At 42.1% G+C, this 20,680-nt stretch overlaps 1 protein-coding gene across 1 annotated transcript; it reads left to right on the forward strand.

Moving 5' to 3' along the window:
* The first annotated feature begins 720 nt into the window (after positions 1 to 720).
* Positions 721 to 20,285, forward strand: adsl (adenylosuccinate lyase). Its single transcript, XM_017685592.2, has 13 exons — positions 721 to 1,007; positions 7,116 to 7,319; positions 7,483 to 7,527; positions 8,095 to 8,174; positions 11,371 to 11,542; positions 11,615 to 11,661; positions 11,836 to 11,926; positions 12,592 to 12,661; positions 14,492 to 14,639; positions 16,863 to 16,953; positions 17,525 to 17,614; positions 18,580 to 18,756; positions 20,072 to 20,285. Exons 1-13 carry the CDS (start codon positions 861 to 863, stop codon positions 20,156 to 20,158), a joined length of 1,449 nt encoding a protein of 482 aa, XP_017541081.1. The 5' UTR covers positions 721 to 860; the 3' UTR covers positions 20,159 to 20,285.
* The last annotated feature ends 395 nt before the right edge of the window (positions 20,286 to 20,680 follow it).

The raw sequence follows: 20,680 nt of genomic DNA on the forward strand, positions 1-20,680 counted from the left end.
GGGGAAGATGTTCTGATGGAGAGTGCACGAGCGGCATTCAAGACAACGTCAGTGGCACAGCGGGTGGCGGTGAAAGCGGAAGAGCCAGGACGAGTGCTGCTGTTGCTGCTCCCACCCCAGCTGTGTGGAAATTGATGCACCACACTGTGTGGAGCTGTGCAGTACACCGGAGGTCTCAATGGCAGCAGGGGTGTGGCGCTGAGGAAGGACTGGGTGCTTGCTGCTGAGGAGCGAGTGCCCCATGGTGTTTGTTCTGGCTGGACTGTGCAAGCGCTTGGACTTGGCTTGAGCTGGTAGGTTGCTGGGGACCTGCTGACCTTTGAAGAGGGAGCTATGTAGCATCCTGCTACTGGCTGGTCCTGGCATGGAAAGACTCTAAAGGTGTGACTAGGCAGAGGGCCACACACAAAGGCTCATGGGACTAAATGTTGTGTTTAACGTTGGTTGGAGTTCATTTATGTATGCATGTTTTTTGTGTTGTTTAGTGTCCGGCGCTGAGGATTATGTGTGTGCCATTGTGTTCAATTAAAAGCACTTCTCGCAGCAGATTATGGATAGACCTTTTTCTTCTTTTGCTAAAGCCACAATAGATAGATAGATATGCAAGTATTATTTTTACATAAATTATAATTAAAATAATCATTAATTTATTTGTCTTATTCCTCATGCAGCTTTGTCTGGCTGTAGGTGGCAGTAATGCGCCTTTCCGGCTGCCAAAATAATAACAGAAGAAAAAAAACAAGGAGGAAAGCGGTGTGAACTCCACTCTAACGGTTACTGTGCTGCTTTAAAGAAGCAGAAACGAGGCGTCTTCTCATTCTCTCACGTTTCTCTTATCCATCTGTCCAGCCACTGCAGGAATGGAAGGATCCGGGGACGAGTTCCTGAAGTACCGCTCGCCGCTGGTGTCCCGGTACGCCAGCAAGGAGATGGCTTTTAACTTCAGCGACAGGAAAAAGTTCACAATTTGGCGCACGCTTTGGATCTACCTCGCCAAGTCAGAGAAGGTTAGAAACATTCACTGGGATCGGGCTGTATTGCTTTATACACATACACACCTGTTTATAGATTGTTATGGTTGGGGATTCTTTAGACTAAATGCAATTTTTTGACGTCCTCGACCTTCAGGGAGTCAAGTTACCAACTAAGTTAGCAGCTATAAATAGTTTTAAGAAGGTCCAGCCTTGTGAGTGATCAGAGGCTTTTGATATAGTGTGCTAGGATATAAGCTATCTTGTTCTGATAAATATTTGCCTTAAGTATTTACTTGCACTCATCTTGCACTGTTTGGGCTGACACTACTAATATGGGCTAGCCAGTTCAGCATTTACACCCAAACCTAATCGCTACTGACTAAATCACAGCTCAGACTCCTAGCCTTAAACCCCACAGATAAGAGGGGGGAACTGAAGTCAAGCTAACAGGGTTTACAGTTCAAAGTCCGTTTGGGACAGAGGTGGGTAGAATCCTTACTATTATAACTAGTATAAACATATTTATTTTGGGGTAAGATAATGACTTGAGTGAAAAGTACCTTCCCAGAATACAACTTGAGTTGAAGTACAAAAGTATTAAAAAAAAAAAAAAAAAAAACCAAAGTACTGAGTAACTTATAGAACCGCAGTGCATTCAGCGTCTATCAGAGTTTAAGAAATAAAATTGGAGCTGCTCTATATTTTTCTCTTTTTGAGGTTATTTGTTCTAAAAGTGTTATCACTTGAAAATACTCATAAAAGTACAAATCTGTAATTTACTTAAGCACATTTACAAGAGTAAATGTTACTACCTACACTATAAGTATTCGCTCATCTAGCTTCACACGCATATGAACTTGAGTGACATCCCATTATTAAACCATATGGATTAAGATGATGTCGGCCCACCCGTTGCAGCTATAACAGCTTCAACTTTTCTGGGAAGGCTTTCCACAAACTGGTGCGCAGTCATGTTGAAGCAGGAAGGGGCCATCCGCAAACTGTTCCCATAACAGCATGAAGCATTGAGTTCCTTTAACTGGAACTAAGGGGCTGAGCCTAACTCCTGAAAAACAACCCCACACCATAATCCCCCCTTTACCAAACTTTACACTTGGCTCAGTGCAGTCGGTCAAGTACCGTTCTCTTGGCAAGTGCCAAACCCAGACTCATCCATCAGATTGCCAGACAGAGAAGCGCGATTCGTAACTCCAGAGAACACATCTCCCCTGCTCTAGTGTCCAGTGGCGGCCCTTTACACCACTGCATTCAATGCTTTGCATTTTGCTTAGTGATTTAAGGCTTGGATGCAGCTGCTCAGCCTTAGAAACTCATTCCATGAAGCTTTCCACACACTGTTCTTGAGCTAATCTGAAGGCCACATGAAGTTTGGAGGTCTGTAGCCATTGACTCTGCAGAAAGTTGATGACCTCTGCGCACTATGCGCCTCCGCATCCGCTGATGCCAATGTGTCATTTTACCTGGCTAACCACTTCGTGGCTGAGTTGCTGTTGTTCCCAATTGCATCCACTTTGTTATAATTTCACTGACAGTTGACTGTGGACTGAGGAAATTGGACCTCACTACTAACGATTGGACTTGTTACACAAGTGGCATCCTATCACTGTACCATGCTGGAATTCACTGAGCTCCTGAGAGTGACCCATTCTTTCATAAATGTTTGTAGAAGCAGTCTGCATGGCTAGGTGCTTGGTTTTGTACACCTGTGGCCATGGAAGTGATTGGAACACTTGAATTGATTTGGATGGCTGAGAAAATACTTTTGGCAATATAGTGTGCCTCTGATTTGGGGTCAAACCTACATACCACTAGTTGCTAGTAGTTCTAATCACCTAGCTGCTTACCACATTAGTGTTGTCTTCCAGAAGATCCAAGACTTTTTTTTTTTTTAAGAAATGACAGCATGTTTCTAAGCATTTGTGATAGGATGGTACTGACAGGGAAATCATAATAACATTAGTGTTCTTAAACATTATAGTTCTGACATTTGGTTTTTATAAATGTTGTAATGCAGCTCTAGTTCTGGATATCTACTTTCTTACAAAGTTTAGCTCTTTCACCACACCTGCTCCATCTGTTGTCTGATGTCATCTCACTAGCTGGATCAGGTGTGTGAAATTTGGGTTGGAGGTAACAAGGAAGAAAGTAGGAGTGTTGGTGACCAATGTTCTAACATATCAGTTCGCCCTCCTAGATATGTAACTACAGATCTTGCATGGGTTGGTTTGTAAAGTTATTTAAAAGTGAGAACATTAGGCTCTCCCTGTTCAGTATCATTTTCAGTTTTATGGTGGAGCTATTGGCTGAGGTGCTGCTGGTCTGCTGTCTCCTATGTAGGTCATAGCAGGTTTCAGTAAGCTCCAAAATGAAGGCCACACTGCACTTCATTAAGACCACACAAAATGTTAAGTAACCTCAGCCCTCTGGTCACATGCCTGACCCCCTCTTATCTGTTAGTAAAACTGCTGAACAGAGACAGGGTTCTGTTAGCCAATCTGATCATTTTGGAGGAGGGTTGTTCCCCTTTATTCAAGTCACTCTCACAGGATGTGGCTACCTTAATTAGGTTCTTAATGCACAATGAAGATTAGACTGTGTAGTTAGGGGTATAAAGTTGTTCAGTGTCAGACTCAACTGTGCATGCTGCTGGTGGTAAAGGCCAAAGTTATTTTTAGTCTGGTTCTCAAGACACACAGCGGAATATAAAATGTATATTACATAGATAGAAATGTGTATGTGTATAGATGTTGTGTGTGAGGATTGGTTTAAAATAACTTGTAGCAGATATATGTAAATGTAAGGGTAAGAGAAGTGTCCATGGAGATTTGCCCTTTACTGCCAGCGCCACAAATAATCTAGTACATGCAGTGGCATACTCTTTCACTAGTATGTGGCAGCTGAGTGTTTCAGTACCCACATGCTATGTAGTGTAAATGCTAGGCCTCCACAATATTACATAATCACCTGATCACATTTATTTGAGCTGACTGCAGTTTTTTTCCATAGTTGTTTATTTTCACAAACCTGTTTGTTACCATAAACAGAACGTGAGTTAGCTGTGTTTTTCCATCCGTTTGGCAAATTCAATAAAAGACAGCAGAAAAGGCATTCATTAAGAAATGTCATGAACCTTTACTTTAGCTCGAGTAATGTGTGTCATCAGTTGGGAGCTACTAACTAGCAACAGCTAGGAAGCAAGATAATCAGCCAGTTTGGCCAACTTGGACTCGTACTTGAGTTCCGTACAATAGACAAAAACACTTTTAAATTGTTAATCACTATTATTTATATGGGAATTAATTATCAGCTAAAAGTCCATGACAGGCTCAAAACTCCATCAAAACCTGAAGAAAAAAAAGACACTTCTGCAGTAATGCTAATTTCTGTTAGCATCCATATGGGATTGTAGTAGTTTGTTAGCACTAAGCTAATGGCAATTCTCATTAACATTTTTTGGCTGTATTGTTGTAGACTAAGCATGGCTATTTGAAGCAGAACATTCAATGTTTTACTTAAACTCGCGACAGACATCTTAGCATACACTGTTGAGGGAAATGCGGTCCAAAGTAAGACATTACAGTAAAATGATTACTTTTTTCTGTAACGAAGTAACACAGTTACGTGTTACAGTTAAATATTTTGTAATCACATTACAATTACTAGCTTAATAAAAAGTTGTTAACTGCCCAAAATATAAAGCATTTTCCAGGTTGTTTTCTGCCAATTTGTGCCTGCACTAATGGCAGCTAACTGTACAGATTGCCATGTCACCGCAAATGTGAGGAGCGCAGCACAATGCAGTTTGGCAACAATGGCAGAGGATGATTTTTCCTTTGTTTTGTACAGAAAAAAAACAGTACCGTGAAGTGTAAGCTATGTCCAAGCCAAAAAATCTGCCCCAAAGCAAAATGCAGCTTTCACCATGCTTCACTGTGAGTTTGGTGTTCCTTTGGTGATGCGCAGTGTTGGCTTTGCGTCAAACATCTCATCAGCCCATAACACGTTATCCCACATACTTTTGGCTAACTTGATGTAGGTTTTGGCAAAACATAGCCAGGCTTGGATGTTTTTCTTTGTTAGAAAAGGCTTCCGTCTTGCCACCCTACCCCATAGGCCAGACATTTGAAGAGTACAGGAGATTGTGGTCACATGCACTACACAACCAGTACTTGGCAGAAATTCCTGCAGCTCCTTTAGTGTTGCTGTAGGCCTCTTGGCAGCCTCCCGGACCAACCTTGTGTTTATCAATTTTTGAAGGACCTCCAGTTCTTGGTAATGTCACCTTTGTACCAAGTTTAATCCACTTCTTGATGACCATCTTCACTGCGTTCCATGGTATATGTAATGCCTATGTTTTTGGTACCCTTCTCCTGACGGATACATTTCAACAATCATATCCCTTTGATGTGTTGTAAGCTCTTTATGGACCATGGCTTTTGCTGTAAAAAAAGAAAATGTCAGGAAAATCCTATTGGAACAGCTGAACTTAACAAGAAACACTTTTAATGTTGGCAGCAGTGTACTGACTACTATTTAACATGAGTTTAAATGTGATTGGCTAATTCTGAACACAACCATGTCCCCAGTTATAAGAGGGTGTTTGCACTTATGCAACCACATTATTTTAGTTTTAGTTTTATTTTCCCTATAAATGATTTCAATTTGTTTTTCAATGGAATTGTACAGATTATTGGTCACATTCAAGGTGGAGATCATTCTGAAATGTTTCATCTTGGTCTGATTCATTTTTTTTATTTTTACTTTTTTTACATGACAAAAACATGGCATTTTAATATTTATGGCCAAATATTCATTATATACTCAATATACACTATATTGCCAAAAGTATACACTCACCCATCCAAATAATTGAATTCAGCTGTTCCAATCACTTCCATGGCCACAGGTGTATAAAACCAAGCACCTAGGCATACGGACTGCTTCTACAAACATTTGTGAAAGAATGGGTCGCTTTCAGGAGCTCAGTGAATTCCAGCATGGTACCGTGACAGGATACCACCTGTGCAACAAGCTCAATCATGAAATTTCCTCACTACTAAACATTCCACAGTCAGCTGTCAGTGGTATTATAACAAAGTGGAAGTGATTGGGAATGACAGCAACTCAGCTATGAAGTGATAGGCCACGTAAAATGACAGATCAGGATCAGCGGATGCTGAGGCACAGAGTGCTCAGAGGTCGCCAACTTTCTGCAGAGTCAATGGCTACAGACCTCCACACTTCATGTGGCCTTCAGATTAGCTCACGAACAGCGTAGAGAGCTTCAGGGAATGGATTTCCATGGCCGAGCAGCTGTAGCCAAGCCATATATCCCGGTGGTTGGGATAGTGTAGTGGTTAACACCTTTGCCTTCTACACTGTAGACTGGGGTTCAATGCCCCACCTGGGCAAACACCCAATGCTATACCAATAACAGTCCTTGGGCAAGACTCCTAACACCACCTTGGCCTACCTGTGTAACATGATCAAGTTGTAAGTCGCTCTGGATAAGAGCGTCAGCCAAATGCTGTAAATGAAATATCACCAAGCGCAATGCAAAGCGTGGAATCTCTAGAGCAGTGGAGACGTGTTCTCTGGAGTAACTAATCATGCTTCTCCATCTGGCAATCTGATGGACGAGTCTGGGTTTGGCAGCTGCCAGGAGAACGGTACTTGTCTGACTGCATTGTGCCGAGTCTAAAATTTGGTGGATGGGGGATTATGGTGTGGGGTTGTGTTTCAGGAGTTTGGCTCGGCCCCTTAGTTCCAGTGAAAGGAACTCTTCAGCAGACCAAGAGATTTTTTACAATTTCATGCTCCCAACTTTGTGGGAAGAGTTTGGGGATGGCACCTTCCTGTTCTGACATGACTGCACACCAGTGCACAAAGCAAGGTCCATAAAGACATGGTTGGGCGAGTTTGGGGTGGAAGAATTTGTCTGGCCTGCACAGAGACCTGAACTCAACCTGATAGAACACCTTTGGGATGAATTAGAGCAGAGACTGCGAGCCAGGCCTTCTCACCAACATCAGTGTCTGACCTCACAAATGCTATTTTGGAAGAATGGTAAATAATTCCCATAAACACACTCCTAATAGCTGTCTGTCTGTCTGTCTGTAGGAGTTGGGGCTGCCCATCACAGATGCTCAGGTGAGTGAGATGGAGGCTCATGTGGAGGATATCGACTTTGCCATGGCAGCTGAAGAGGAGCGAAAGCTTCGGCATGACGTCATGGCCCATGTTCACACCTTTGCCAACTGTTGCCCCACCGCCGCTCCCATTATCCACCTTGGCGCTACTTCCTGTTACGTGGGAGACAATACGGTGAGGGGAAGCTTCAGAGAAATACTAATATACATGTTGCACATCCATATTCTAACTGCAAGCTGTTTTTTTTTCGCATGAGGCGAAGTAACGATTTCCATGAGGAGGAATATTCACATTGATGAACAGAGATTAATAACAAAGCTGATCTCTCTTCTCATAGGACCTGATTATGCTACGGGATGGCTTTGACATCCTTTTGCCAAAGGTGAGTTCTGTTTTATTATTCATAATACATATGAATATCACCTTCACCTCCCATAGTTGTCTGCATCCCTGCACAGAGTGGCCTTGTAGTGGTGCTCAGTGCAAACAATGTGTAAAAATATCTTTAGATTTTTTGTTGAAATTGAAAGAAGTAGCATTCCTTAGGTGAAAAAAACATGCTAATAATCATTTAGAAATCACAGGTGTTAAGTCGGATTTTGCAGTAGTTTTAAGCAACATAAGTGTTTACAGATTAATCACATGCAAACTTATATCCTCAAAGACACATTCTTCACCGAGCTTTGACTACTTATTCAAAGAGAAATCTTTTAGTGTACTCATACTCGTCAGTTTTATCCAATCGGCAAAACTGAAATTACAAAATGTTGCTTGTTTCTGCATGTTGCGTGCAAATACACTTTTCCACCAAAGTGATCCTATAATAAGTACACTGTTTGGTAGTAGTTCAGTTTGGTTTAGTGTTTTGTCAATTGAAGTATGCTGCCATCTTTGCTCTTTTAAACAATGGTATCTCTCTCTTCCTCTCTTTCCCCAACTCTTCCTGTAGTTGGCCCGTGTTATTGACAGATTGGCTAACTTTGCGGATAAATATGCTGACCTGCCAACTCTGGGCTTCACCCACTATCAGTGAGTTTTCAGCTCTTCTTAACTGTTGTGACACTTCAGTTTCACCTCTCTCTCGCTCTCTCTCTCGCTCTCTCGCTCTCTCTCGCTCTCGCTGGGCAGTGTGAGAGTGCTGTGTATGAGCGAGCTGTGGTTTGTTGGAGAGTTTTTCCTCCTTCAATTGTCTTCCTTTAACAAAATTTTCTGACTGTTGGTCTAGTGAGTGTTGCCTCTGTGTGTGGTGAAGGGACCATGATGCCCTCTCTGGTGCGTCTCTGGGTGGACGCCACAGATAGAGGTCATCATGATACGGTTGAAGGCCCATCATTTTTAGGAGGTGTACCATGGAGAGGAGGTGAGTGAGGGTTTGGTAGAGAATGTTCTGGAGAGTGAGGGGGGATCAGCAGCAGGCTGGTCATAGTGAGGGTGCAGCTGGTGTTCAGGACAGTGGTAAGGTTTGTGCTGTAGTGAATAGCGGTGAGATGGATGGGCTGAGTGGTGAGGGGTGTAGTGCTGCAGGGACTGTCAGTAAGTCGTAGTCTGAGTTGGTTGTGTTGGTGGAGGAGGGTATGGATGAGGAGGGTAGGCTGTCTGAGGTGCCTGATATTGGAGGCTCTCAGTTCAGCAGTGAAATGTTGTACACTGGATTAGATTTACTCCTTTTTGGATGAAACTTAAGGTGGGCCTGTAGAAGTTAGATAAGTTTGTGTACTGGTGTGTTGGTTATAATGTTCTTCCGCAGAAGGGGTTTCGTAATCTAACTGCAGTCTGAAAAGACTGCTCTGGTTTTTCTAACCCTGAGAAGCTTAATATGTGTTTCCAGATACAGCAAGTGATTGGGATTTATGGTAGAAAGGGGAATCTTTCTCAGTGAAACGGTAGCGGGATGCTTGCTAATGGTAAGAGCAAGTATTCAAGATCAGAAATTTTTATACCCCAAATAAAGGGATGGATAGCATGAGGCTCTGTATTAAATTGAATCAGTTATTGCTGTCCCTCTCTTAAGTGGAGATTGTTGTCATGGGTGGAGACAAACTGTACATTGGATTTTGTTAAGGACAGGAATGGGGAAGAGCCCTGTCTGCATCTGTTTTAGCTAATACTGTATTTGTGTTTAATTTGATAGATGTATGGTGGGAAAAACATCCTTTAGTAAAACAATACAACTGGGTAAAAGTATTTGATTGTTTGGGTTTTATTTATTTATTAATTTTGCTGCACAATTGAACAGGTTTTATGTCTCACAATGTGCAAGAAATGTGGTCATTCGGTCTAATGTTTCGCCAGCCTCTGTTTCATTTCACCGCTTATGCACAGTGGAATTTTAGTTTTTATGTTCAAAGAAGTTGTATGTGGTATTTTAAAAGCAAACTGTTAAAAGACAAATGCTTTTGTGCTTTTTGCATAAGTTTTTTTTTGTTTGTTTTTTTGTTTGTTTTTTTTTTTAGTGGAATGGGTTGCAAGAAAAGGGGAGTTTTATACAGTGGTAGGAGATGGAGAAGATCCAGACTAGAATGTTTTATCAGGATTTTGCAGTATATTCCACAGCTAAACTGAGAATAGCTATCCAAGTTTTAGAGCATGGTTTTGCGAGGATACACGAACGATTGCATCTGGTTTGCAGTAAGTTTATTTTAGATGAAAAAAGCGAAGGGGGCATTAGTCAGGTCCAGATTCATGTCTGTGCAATACCTGGATGCTCCCACAATTTAAAAAAAAAAATTTTTTTTGGATGCCAGTCTTTGTTTTCTTTACATAAGAATGATGGCACAGTTACAACAGATCCTGTGGAGGTATGGAGGCAGGCTGTATGTTTTTATTCTAATTTGGGCCAGACTTATTCTGAGGCATAACTGCCTCAATGGGATCAGCAGTACAAGGATGCCCTGGATGCAGATGACTTTTGAGGAAGTCACTGAAGCTGTTCAGCAGCACATTTCGAGATGAGTACCTGGCATTGATTGTTTGAGTAGTCTTTTTCAAGGCTTCTAGGAGGTCCTCTAGGAGCTATTGGGAGAAGGGAGACCTCTGCTTGCTCAAGTATGGGAGACTTTTTATGCATTGACTATAAAATCTTGTCACCGTGTATTGCCAACAGACTTAAAATCTCACCCACCTGGACAATAAAGACACCTATGTTAGATGCTGTTCATAGACTTCAGTTTAGCATTCAACACCATCATCCCTCAGCAGCTGATTGGAAAACTGAGCCTGCTGGGCCTGAACGCCTCCCTCTGTAGCTGGATCCTGGATTTCCTGAATGAGAGAACTCAGTTATTCAGGATAGGTAATAACATCTCCAGCACCACCATACTGAGCTCCAGTGCCCCTCAGGGCTGTGTGCCTAGTCCACTGCTGTTTACTCTGCTGACTCAGGACTGTACTGCAAAGTTTGCTGATGACACGACTGTGGTGGGTCTGATCAGCAAGAATGAGTCAGCGTAAAGAGAGGAGGTGCAGCGGATAACAGACTCACATGGAACCAGCAACCTGTCTCTGAATGTGGACAAAACTAAGGAGATGATTATTGACTTCCGAAGAGTGCAAGGTGTCCACCCCTCACTGAACATCACTGGCTCTGCTGTGGAAATTGTCAGGAGCACCAAGTTCCTCGGTGTCCACATCACAGATAACCTCACCTGGTCCCTCAACACCAACTCCATAGCCAAGAGAGCCCAGCAGCGCCTCTACTTCCTGTGGACTCCTCTCCCCCTCCCATCCTCACCATGTTCTACAGGGGCGCTGTGAAGAGCATCCTGAGCAGCTGCATCATCGGTTGGTTTGGGAATTGCACTGCCTTGTACCACAAGACCCTTCAGCATATAGTGAGGACAGCTGAGATCACTGGGGTCTCTCTCCCCTCCATCATAGACATCTACAGCACACGTTGTATCCGGAAAGCCACTAGCATTGTGGACGACCCCATCCATCCCTCACATGGACTTTTTCCACTGCTGCCATCTGGTAGAAGGTACTGGAGCATCCATGCCATCACTGCCAGACTCTGCAACAGCTTTATTCCTCAAGCGATCAGGTTTTTAAACTAACAAGGACTGAAGGTGAGGGGTCTGGTTTTGAAGTGGAGTATGCTTATTATTGCCCTATGGATAATGTGAACCTGATGAGCAGGGATGGGGTTGGTGACTCTGTGAAGCAGTGGGGATGTTGTTATTGTGTTGATTGTTTAAAAGTCAAGTCTCTCTCTCTCTCTCTCTCTCAGGCCGGCGCAGTTGACTACAGTAGGGAAGCGTGCCTGCTTGTGGCTTCAGGATTTGCTGATGGATATTCGGAACCTGCAGAGAGCTAGAGAGGATCTGCGTTTCCGAGGAGTCAAAGGCACCACGGGCACCCAGGCCAGCTTTCTGCAGCTCTTCCAGGGCGACCATGATAAGGTGAATACAAAATATGATGCTTAGCATTTATGCCTGTCATACTGTCACTAAATTGGATTCTTTGTCTCACAGGTGGAGCAGCTGGACAAGATGGTCACTGAGATGGCTGGTTTTAAAAAGTAAGTCTGAGGCCATGTGAGTGAGAGTCCATCTGGACATCCAGCTGAAGTCTAACATTTCCTGTTCCAGTGATTTATTGATGGGTATATAAACCTTTCTGTATTTTTTTTTTTCTTTTTTCTTTTCTTTGAAGCTCATCCAATGTGTGTCATGTCCTTATTGTTCTCTCTCAGGTCTTACTTGGTCACAGGACAAACATATAGCCGTAAAGTGGACATCGACTCTCTGTCTGTGCTGGCCAGCTTAGGAGCCACTGTACACAAGGTTAGTTTCACACACACATTAACATCATTCAAAATTTACAATTTTAGTACAACAAAGCAGTGAGCTGGCTCTGTTGAATCCTCAAAAAGGGCCTAAGTATTTATATTTGATAGGGAATAATTGACTCATGATAAAAATAAATAGTTAGCTATCTGTGATCCCTGAATAGTTGCATTGCAACACGCAACTGGTTGTACACAGTGTAATACTAATGTGTTGTAGGTGGGTCTGCAATGATTGCTTGTCGATAATGTTAGTCAATGAAAATAAATTGTATTGCTTACCTAAAAACAAAAGTGCTTGTATTATTTTTACAACACAGGCCCAAATAGGCAACCATAGAAGGCATGGTCAGAATGAAGGAATGGTTCAATTTGATTGATAAAATAATAATCAATAGATTTATTGATTTAAAAAATAATTGTTAGTCATATTCCTAGTTTTAGGTACCTCTAAAGGTAACTGTGTTGTCATTACAGTCTGTTTTAATGTAGTACTCTCAATGGTCTCATGTGCTTAACCTCTGGCTGTTATCAGAGAGTCTAGCATGTTTTGTCACTCAGTGTCGGGTGGCCCATGTGCCTCTGCAGTGTTTATGCAGGCTGCTCTATCTATGGGCTGTTAATGTTGTTGTAGACCTGTAACCTTGCTGTGTTTTATTGTAGATCTGTACTGATATTCGTCTGCTGGCTAATCTGAAAGAGATTGAAGAACCATTTGAGAAAGAGCAAATAGGCAAGTAATGGCACATGAGAGTGAATGCATCTGTTATGATTTGTGTGTGTGAGTAAATTAGTTAATAATCAGTGCATGGGTATTTGAGTACTCGGTTAACTATTTGAGGTGCCACTATTTGAATACTGAAATCAGTATTTGGTTTCTTGTTCCGTTTCAGCACAGGAAGATGGGGAAAATTATGCTGTGAACAGCTTTTATGTTTTAACGAGTGCATTTTAGTTCCTAAACTTGAGCCAAGAATGTGTTGTTAAGGACGTGTTTGAGATGGCTGATATGAGGCTTTATTAATAGCTAGGGTAACTGCTACTAGCTAATGTTAGTTAGATCCAGAAACAATGGAAATATGTTTCTCTGACATGTTGGTGCATCATCCACTGATCAAAAAAGACTTTGTATAAGTTGAAGAATCATCGGCATCCAGCATTGTACCCATAAATTTGACCATTTAGCTGTAATCTTGGCTCACATGTAAAGAGCCCTTTGCTTTCTGACTGATTTCCCTTTTTGAATTTAACCTTTTTGAATTTTCAGCACTGATAATTTCACTTGTATTCCTCTGTTTGCTGCAAAATGTTTATGCTGCCACCTAGAATCTGATTAATTTTGACCAAAGGACTTTTTTATGCCCATTTTAAATATTGGGGCTTGGCTGGCGGAGGGACTGATGCACACTGACTAGGAAACCCAATGAGGTCTCATAGACACAGACACACACACAAACACCAGCACAGGTGAACCAAAGTGTTTTATTTACACATAACCAAGTGAACAGATACCAAAACTTAAACATGGCTTGCTCATCTTTAATTTTTCCAGTCCTTTTTCTCTCTCTCTAGTCCTTAGCTCTAAACCAGTCAGCCAGTTTTAAAGAGTCTGTGCTCCTCTCCTTGTTAGCAACAGCTGCGTTACATAAAGGGAGAGGTGCAGCTCACACGTGTGTGAGAGTGGCTACGGTGGCTCTGTCTCTCCACTGCCATAGTCCCCCACCCCCTTAGAGCACAACCACTGAGGTCAAAGATGAGGTGAGGTCTGGAGGCTGGGCCCAAGACGCTCTACCAGACGCTAGGCTGGTTTTATGCTTTTATGCTTATTTATGCTGCCACCTAGAAGTCTGATTCATTTTGACCAAAGGACTTTTTTATGCCCTTTTTACTGTCTATATGCGGATATTTGAATATCAAAATCATCCCTCTTCCTTGTTAAAATTTGAAAAGTGACCTAGAAATATTGCAGAACCTTGAAGATTTCTTCTTATTGTCCTAACTTTCAATGTGGTCTCAGATTTTTGGATGATCATGACCAGCTGTGATGTCAGGATTCTCTGGCTCACCTGTAATATTATAAAATTGATGTGCCCTGAACAAATTATACAAGCTTGTCAGAAAGGCTGGCTCTATTGTTGGAGTCAAGCTGGACTCTTTGGAGGCTGCGGCAGAATGAAGGACACTCAACAAGCCGTTAGCCATCTTGGACAATACCTCACATCCTCTGCATGCTACAGTGGATAAACGGAGAAACGCATTCAGTGGTCGACAGTTACAGCAGCACAACTGCATCTATCTTAAAGTTCCATACAACCTTCTTGCCTTTACAGCCCTGTTTTGTGATGCACCTAACTTTTTTTCTTTAGTGCAGTCACACAGAAGAATATATTACATGCTTCAAGTGTTTCTGATTTACTGTTGTGTGTTGCTGCACATTTATGTTTTCAGGGAAGCTGCCGAAATCCATCAGTGCATGGACTAGTATGATCTCTTAATTTGAGAGACATAGTAAAATTTACTTTAACAATGTTTTTGATCATTTTAATATGTAATATGTGTCCAGGTTCCAGCGCTATGCCTTATAAGAGGAACCCAATGCGTGCTGAGCGCTGCTGCAGTCTGGCTCGCCACCTGGTGGCTCTGGTGTCTGATCCTCTGCAGACTGCTTCAGTGCAGTGGCTGGAAAGAACTCTTGACGACAGTGCAAACAGGTGCGTACACACATTTTACAGTGGCATGTACACTCCTCGCTCTATGTATTTTTAATTTTAATATTTCTGTGTGTGTGTGTGTGTGTGTGTGTGTGTTTATTTATTTGATGTGTATATGTATATAATTTTTCTAAAATTTGGAACATAAAGAAATAATAAAAAAAAAAGCATTCATATAGTCCAAACAAGTATATTGGGGCTTGGCTGGCGGAGGGACTGATGCACACTGACTAGGAAACCCAATGAGGTCTCATAGACACAGACACACACACAAACACCAGCACAAGTGAACCAAAGTGTTTTATTTACACATAACCAAGTGAACAAATACCAAAACTTAAACATGGCTTGCTCATCTTTAATTTTTCCAGTCCTTTTTCTCTCTCTCTAGTCCTTAGCTCTAAACCAGTCAGCCAGTTTTAAAGAGTCTGTGCTCTTCTCCTTGTTAGCAACAGCTGCGTTACATAAAGGGAGAGGTGCAGCTCACACGTGTGTGTGAGAGTGGCTACGGTGGCTCTGTCTCTCCACTGCCATAGTCCCCCACCCCCTTAGAGCACAACCACTGAGGTCAAAGATAAGGTGAGATCTGGAGGCTGGGCCCAAGACGCTCTACCAGACGCTAGGCGGCTCTGGGGTGCTCTCCGGAGTACTAGGCAGCGCTATCAGCGAGGGCAGCTATGGGGTGTTCTCCGGAGCTCCAGGCATCAGCCAGCTGCAGTCATGATGTCCAGGGAAAGTCCTTGTCCTCTGCCAGGGGACACCAGGCAGCACTGTTGAAGCTGGCGGCCAGGGGTGCTCTCCGGAGCACTAGGCGCCGCTGTTGAGACTTGGGTGTCCACCCACTGTCGATGCTGAGTTATCCTTGTATTGGCTCAGAGGTGCTCTCCGGAGTCCAGGGACAGTCCTCGTCTTCCAACATGGGCATGCCTTCTCCAGGCCTACCTCCCCACCCCTGTGAACCTGGCTCATGCCCAGGACAGAAACAACGGGGATTGGCAACAGGTGCGGGCCAGGGACATGACGGGAGGCAGCGAGACTCTGATCACATTGGCTTCTCCAGCAGAACACAGGAGGGAGAGAAAAGCGGAGCTAAACTCTGGTGCGTGGGAGAATGAGGCACCAGGTCCAAGCAGACAGGGGCAGGGAAAAATGGCATGTCTGTGAGAGTTGGGAGACAGTGGGCAGGCTGTGACACAGGAGTGTTGACCTCCTCAGGCCCGAAGACCCACTCCACATTGTCGTTCTTCTTCTCTGAATCCTCAGGGAGCAGATAGCATTAAATAGATAGATTAAATCTGACTTAAAGACTTTTCTGTTTAATGCACATTTTTCTTCCTCCTCCTCTGTATAGGTTTTTTTTTTTTGCTATGTGAAGTGACCTTGGGTTTGCTAAATTTGGCAGCAAATGGGGTTGGTGCCCACACAAACGCCAGTGCGAGTGAACCAGAGTGCTTTATTTACACACAGACAAGTGAACAGATACCAAAACTTAAATGTGGATTGCTCAGCCTAACTTCACTTACTTTTTAGAGTCTTTGCTTCTCTCCTCACAGCTGCATTAAATCAAAGGAGAAAGTTAGTCAATTTCTGGCAGATCCAACACGCTGTGGTCGCCTAAATCACATTTACAGCTAAAACAGGTCGTATCTAAATGTGGATGTAATCATGTTTCTTTACTGATAGATAAATGTAGCCTGTGGGGCACTTTAATGTCTGGTGTGTGCTGATAATGAATGTGCCAGTCTCACTGCTGCTTCCCAAGACATTTCAGGGATCTCCCATCCAAGTTCATCCTCCCACTCACACCTTACGTGAGTCAGGATAAGGGAGGCAGCTTTTTGAGTAGTTTTGTACAAAGTGGACACTATGCTCTCGGCCAAAAGATTTTTGCTTAGTTACTCTCACGGGATGCCAAGGATGGTGAAAGATACTTTTTTTCAAAACTGTGTACTTGGAGATTACTGACAATGGAATGTTGAACTATGAAACTGGACAATGGAATGTCGAACAATGACTTTTGCTATTCATGTGCATTGAAACTGGCACTTTAAAAATGTCTCTTATATATTCACACCTCTTGAAGCCTAAAACTGTAAAGAAAGGAGAAAACGGTCCTTTTCTATAATAGGGGTTGTATACAAACTTTTTACTGTGCATTGAGGAACTTGTATTCATTTAAATTCATATGTATGATTGATTTCATGAATGTGTGTTTGTGTGTAGGAGGATCTCTCTGCCGGAGTCCTTCCTCACAGCTGATATCATCCTCAGCACTCTGCAGAACATTACTGAGGGTCTAGTGGTCTACCCTAAGGTAGGGCTGTATACTTGTTAGAGGTGGGAACAAGTTGCAACCAACAAGTAAATCCCAAGTCTTTACACTCAAGTCCTGAGTCAAGTCCCAAGGCAAGATAGTCGAGCCTTAATTCAAGTCCTGAGTCAGTACAGATGATTCAAGTCAAGTCCCAAGTCCGTAGTCTTAATCTTCATGCAGAAAATGGTAAGTTTCCGCACAAAGACTGGAGTTTAAGAGCTGAGCTTGTCGTATTGATGCTGTTGACACTTTGCTTCAACTTTAGCTCTAATGCTCTAATCCCCCAAAGTAAAATCAACAGCGCATAAGCACAATAACAGACATTTGACGATGCTGCTGTTTATTCAATTTACTGCAGGCAACAAATGTATTCACATAAAAAATAATCAACTGTTTACACTCCCATCTGCAGTCAGGCTCTATATTTCTTCAGCTTTCTGAGTCATGACGCTTGGGTCTGAGTCATTGGTTTTTCAAGTCATTATTACGAGCAAGTTTGGTCTGTGCTTGTTTCTTTATCTGTGCCTCCTCTCTTTCAGTTGATATTTCTTTTCCTTGATGCCTTTTGCAGGTGATTGAGAGGCATATTCGTCATGAACTGCCCTTTATGGCAACAGAGAACATAATCATGGCCATGGTGAAGGCAGGAGGAAACAGACAGGTAGGTATTGAATTCAAATGAATAAACAGGTTGTCCCCTAGGGGTAATTCATAACTGGGTTTACAAACATATAACACAGACATATAACATAGAGACATCAACAGACATCTTCATAAATAACATTAATAAATAAAATTCATAAGCACATAGCTCACCACTGACTCATCAGTTGGTTGCGTTGCTGACACCATACATACAAGGCAAAAATAAGAATTTGTCACAGTTGTTTTCCAGAGGAGAGGCTGCTTTTGCTTTCTGCATGTTGTAAGGAAAGAAAATGATGTAACGTTTTAAACCTAAAGTTTGAAATTGGATGTCACCCTTAAAATGAAAAATGTAACAGTCGGAACATCTGTTGTAAACATGCCTTGTCACCTCCTACTGAAGTGCCATTGTAGTCTGTGGAGTGATTTCTGTTTTTTTTTTCCAGTTTAAAAAATAGGAAAGCACAGTTTCTGATGTTATATATTGAAGGTAGAAGAAATGTTTTGAAAAACTTCAAGCACATTTGGGCAGATACTTGAGGGCAGCTGATTATTTTTGCTGGCTGACGCAGAAGGAAGCCAGATAGCTAGTAGTTCTGCTAGAAAGCTGCATGTCACATCCATATTTATTAGCCTCCACATCTGTGGTTATGCTAGCGGTCATGCTTTCTGTATCACCTTGGAGGGATTACAAGTGGTTATATGACACGTTTACATGCTGGGTATTGTAGTGAGAACATTGTTGAAGAAAAACGTGAAAACAATATAAAATTGTGCTTTCGGTCAAATCATTGTAGCTGAGGAATATAATTCTGCCCTACATATCACGTTACCAATAGGCTGAAAATTGCAAGCATCCAGCATTATAAACATTTTGTTTACACTAATCAGTACTGCCTTAAAAAAACATTCTAAAACTTCATTGTCATATTAGACTCTTTACATTTTGTACACTTGTCTGCCACTCTCCCGCCACAATAGGACTGCCATGAGAAGATACGGGTGTTGTCTCAGCAGGCTGCAGCGGTGGTAAAGCAAGAGGGAGGGGATAATGATCTTCTGGCTCGAGTGCAGGCTGACCCCTACTTCACCCCTATACTCAACCAGCTAGATGATCTTCTGGACCCCAAAACTTTCATAGGCCGAGCCCCACAACAGGTACCTGCATAAAAAGTGGTTCCTTCTGCCACTCTCTCTTTCAAGGGCTCCATCTTATTATTTTTTTTTTCTACTGTGGGTCAATAACTACTCCATAACTGTGTAAAATCCACCTTTTATCCCATACGTAATTTCTTGTTATGAGTTTATCCTACTCATTCTGAAAGTAAAGACATTCTGCCTCTATGTGATTAATTGGTTTAATACTGGTGCAATTTGATAATAAGCCAGTCTGTGTGCTTATTTCAAGCAGTGACGGACTATATCATAGGTTTCCGGTAGCATTAAATACACTATTTAAACCAGCACCCTCTAGTGATCTGCAGGCCTGTACTCAGGAAGGAAGCAGTGGTTCATAGTGGGCCAGTAGCAGCACTAGGTCAGAAAAACAAATGAAAAAATTATTAACTTAATATCAGGTAAGATTACATAAACATTAATGTAGACATGCAAATAGAATCCTCTCAGATGTCATTGTTTTGAGACGGTTAGCTAGCCAGAGATTGAGAAGTTTCTCTGGACACTTTCACAATTACCTTGTTCAGTGTGAAGCTGTCAAATATTTTATTTATTCAGTCCATTTTAACTGTTTGTGTGAACACTCTACCCATGTTGTGGTCGCCACCAAAGAACCAAACCATTCTCAATCTGCTTTCAAGTGAACCTTGTACCAATTTGTCTTTGCCAAACAAGGGATTTTACCATCAGATCTGGCTTTTCTCTTCTATTAGCTTGTCAGTGCTGTACTGTCTGCATAATCTGACTGTTTGAACTCTTCAGATGTTCATATCATTCTTGCAGCACAAGCTGCTGCTAATAACAGCAGGCAAGCAACAGATTAATTGCAATGATATGCATTTGATTTTGGCTTACATATCACCAAATGTATTTTTGCAAAACAAGAGTGACCTGGTTGGGTAAAGTCTGATCGATAAACCAATTGAAAAGAAGCAGATATCAAAGAGGGTGGGGGGTGACACTGCACTGTAGTTTCTAAAGCTGACAGTTGTTTCCCTAACATCAGGGTACAGATATGCCCTGCATGCTCGCTCCCTTGTAGCCCAAGATTTGTACCTGCTAACTTTTCTAGTCATAAACAAGTGGGCTTTGAAGTTTGAGAATCCCTGGTCCTAAACAACAGCACAGGCAGAGTGGCAAATTTCTTCAAATCGAAGCAAGTGAGAATATAATTTGTCCCACAGTGGCAGTCGGCAGTTATTAATATCACAAGTGATTGCCAACTTTTGATTCCAAACTTTTTGAACATTTGAACCAACATCACAACACTCACACTCTCTCTTTGTCTGTCTGTCAGGTGGCCAGGTTTCTTACAGAGGAAGTCAAGCCTGTCCTCGAGCCTTATAAGAGTAAAATGGATGTTAAGATTGAGCTGGAGCTTTAAGACGACCAAATCTTTTTGTAACATCAATATTGAATGTCAATATCTGAATTGTATTGAGGTCAGATTGTTGTCATGTTTACACAAAAGAAAACATGTATACAATAAACCTTGTAGTTTTTGTTGAGCATCTGTTGTCATGTCTTTTCTAGTCTCATAAACCCAGAACAGAAATGTTTGTGTAAATAAGGGTGTGAACACGTCAACTGTGAATAATGTTGAGATCAGTAATCAGTGGTAGCTTAGGTAATCAGTGCCAAGGACCCCACCTCTCTTACATGGTAGCATGTCAACAAATAGATTCCAGCAAGAGAATGTTAAGGTTTTGTGTTAAGATAAATTGGGACTGAGTAGGTAAGTAGGTTGAAATCCTGAAGACACTTGTTTTGTTAATGATTTCCATTGGTTTCAGCTGGGACAAGTTTAAATCAATTACAATACCACACAGTACCTTTTAAAAATGTATTACTGGAGTATTGGAGGTCTTTCAGTGTTTCTTTATCTTTTACTTTTACACTGTATTGC

The sequence above is a fragment of the Pygocentrus nattereri genome, chromosome 14, assembly GCF_015220715.1.
Source record: "Pygocentrus nattereri isolate fPygNat1 chromosome 14, fPygNat1.pri, whole genome shotgun sequence".
NCBI lineage: Eukaryota > Metazoa > Chordata > Actinopteri > Characiformes > Serrasalmidae > Pygocentrus > Pygocentrus nattereri.